At 47.7% G+C, this 2,925-nt stretch overlaps 1 protein-coding gene across 1 annotated transcript in view; it reads left to right on the top strand.

Moving 5' to 3' along the window:
- The window catches only part of NLRP1 (NLR family pyrin domain containing 1), a gene marked incomplete at both ends in the record, with an annotated part of 46,279 nt that extends 43,354 nt beyond the window's left edge, over positions 1-2,925 (top strand). Inside the window, 3 exons of the mRNA XM_080713964.1 lie at positions 1,243-1,384; positions 2,174-2,218; positions 2,633-2,925. Coding sequence (XP_080570090.1) covers positions 1,243-1,384; positions 2,174-2,218; positions 2,633-2,925 — 480 coding nt within the window. The remainder of the gene's footprint in view (positions 1-1,242; positions 1,385-2,173; positions 2,219-2,632) is intronic.

Below are 2,925 nucleotides of genomic sequence, written 5' to 3'. Positions count from 1 at the left end.
GCTGAAACAGGAGGATCACACAGGTTCGAAGCCAGCCTCAGCAACTTAGTGAGGCTCTCAGAAACTTAGTGAGACCCTGTTTCCAAATAAAATATAAAATAGGTCTGGGAGTATAGCCCAGAGGTAAAAGGCCTCTGGGTTCCACCCCCAGTACCACCAAAATTAAAAAGAGTGTAGAAGAATCAGAAAGTCTTGTTCTGACATCTCAGTCAGAAGCAGTCCGTTTCTGAAGTCAGCAGCTTCTGAAAGATTCCTGATGGTCCTATTTAATGGACAGATAGACTGATAGATGTCCACCAGTTAGGAGGAAGTGATGCTCTTTTTTTGTGTGTGTGGTACTGGGGATAGAACCCTTCTACCCCCAGGCTATACTACCAGACCTATTTTTTATATTTTATTTGGAAACAGGGTCTCTTAAGCCAGCAAGGCTGGCTTCGAACCTACTCAATCCTCCTGTCTCCACCTCCCAAGCGTGGGGATTACAAGCGTTGCCACCACGCCCGGCGGAAGTGATGATCTTTTGAATTGAGAAACATGATCCAAGGATGAATATTCTGGAGGTTTTCTTCAGTGACAGCTGTTCACAAGGGATGAAAGGGAGACATGATTCAGCTATTCAACAAATATTAACTCAGTATAAGTATATGCTTTAATAGCAATAGTTCAGTGGATCTAACAGGAGAATCCCTCCCCTTGGGGAAGCTTATTTGCTGGCAGGTGGGACCTGCATAAGTAAAGAAATAGACCTGGGCATGATGGTACATGCCTGTGATCTCAGTACTTGGGAAGCTGAGAAAGAAATATCACAAGTTCAAGGCCAGGCTCAACAACTTAGTAAGGTCCTCAGCAACTTAGTGAGACCCTGTTTCAAAAAAAAAAATTAAAATAAGGCTGGGATATAGCTTGGAGATAGAATGGCCCCAGGACCATAAATAGATCAATTGATTAGTTAATTAATTAATTAATTGATTGATTGATTAAAATAAAGGAAGAAGGATCCAGTTCATGATGGAGGGAGAAAGATCTGCGTTAGGGTGTTTGAGGACTACTGACTCACCCATGGGGTGCCCAGTTGTGTCCTCATCCTTCTGAAATCAGATCTGTGGTCTGAAGATAGCGACTGATTTCCGCATGGAGATAGTGTCCCCATGGAGTTGAGCAGGGCCAAGAAGGAATCAAGTAAGGATAGACTTCACCAGCAGGATGAACGGTGGCTTCTCACGTTGACATACCCCTCTTCAGGAGCTGGAGCTCAGCTACCGGAGCCCTGGAGAATGTCAGCTCTTCTCTGAGTTCTACGTCGACCACCTGGGATCAGGGATCAGGCTGCAAATGAAAAACAAGAAAGATGGCACTGTAGTGTGGAAGGCTTTGTTGAAACCAGGTAAAACCAGGCAGGTCTGGGAAGCCCAAACCGTGGCAGAAAGTCGATGAGAGAGAAACAGACAATATCAACTATTATGAATGAAAAGAAACAGCCCAGTTGGGCATTGTGGCACATGTCTGCAATCCCAATACTTGGGAGGCGGAGACAGGAGGATCTCGGGTTTGAGATCAGTCTCAGAAACTTATTGAGACCCTCAACAACTAGTGAGAGCCGGATTCAAACTAGGGCTTATAGTGTAACATGGAGGTAGAATGTTCCTGGATTTAATCCTCAGTACAAAAAGAAAAAAGAAACAAAAAAATGCGCTCATATGCCACATGCTAACGTTTGCTGGATCTTGACTCTGACGTCCACCTCCAAAACACACATATTAGGTCTGTGTAAGTACAGACAACGAGCCAGCAAAGACAAGGAAGTAGGTTTCTGCTCAGAATAAGATGTCAAATAGTTTAAGCTACCTAGCAAAGGACTTGGTTAGTTCTTTCAGTTCAGTCCAAGACAGAATAAAGCTGAGTCTGAGGTGGCAGAAATTGCTTTGCTCATTCAGATGTCTTTTCTCTCTTTACTAGTCTATGAATGTTTCCCCAGGAGCATAAGTCATAAATTTGCCTAGACAATCCACCCCTGATAGCCCTTCCAGCCCTTACTCCAGATTCTACTGGAATCTGCCAACAGGCTTTTCTCAGAGCCAAAGGCTCTCAGAAGTGGGTGGGAGTTTCAAGGTGTGCCACACATGGTCATACTTGATGTTGTTACAGAGGCTTCTTCATCTGTCTTTTCCTCCAGGAGACCTCAGACCTGCAGCTCCTTTGGTCCCTCCAGCCACCATAGGTCAGTAATAGCTGAAGAAGACAGAGTCCTGGGGTGTATTGGTCCTGGAGGAACGGGAAGAGAAAAAAGAGGGGATCCACTCACTACAAATCTCACCAGGGATCAGGTCGGAGGGTTGTGCATGCCCAGGGCAGAGTCCCTCCTGATCCCCCTTGCTCCTTCCCATGGAGGTCCCAGCACCCCCAACTCACAGTCTCAGTGCCCTCATGAACCCTCCATGCTCAGTGTGGCCAGACTAGACGCTGGCATGGGGAAGGACAGAGGTGCTTTTCTGGTGAACAAAGGCCTTTCCATAGGGAGAAAGATGACAGGGATGCAGATGAGCTAGTGAAGAGAACTAGAAGTGGGGGTCACAGGTAAAGCCTATGGCGGGAGCCTTTCCCTGCTCCTTGCCAATGCCATGTTCACCCCCAGATGCCCCGGGCTTGCTGCACTTTGTGGACCGGCATCGGGAGCAGCTGGTGGCCCGAGTGACCTCGGTGGACCCTGTCTTGGACAAGCTACATGGACAGGTGCTGAGTGAAGAACAGTATGAGGGTGTGCGGGCCGAGGCCACCACACCAGGCCAGATGCGCAAGCTGTTCAGCTTCAGCCGGTCCTGGGACCGGGTCTGCAAAGATCAACTCTACCGAGCCCTGAAGGAGACCCATCCTCACCTGATTGTGGAACTCTGGGAGAAGTGGGGTGGAGACTCGGGAGGTCTCTAA

This window comes from Muscardinus avellanarius (genome assembly GCF_963383645.1).
Source record: "Muscardinus avellanarius genome assembly, chromosome: 16".
NCBI lineage: Eukaryota > Metazoa > Chordata > Mammalia > Rodentia > Gliridae > Muscardinus > Muscardinus avellanarius.
This window is presented reverse-complemented; position numbering and strand designations above follow the sequence as displayed.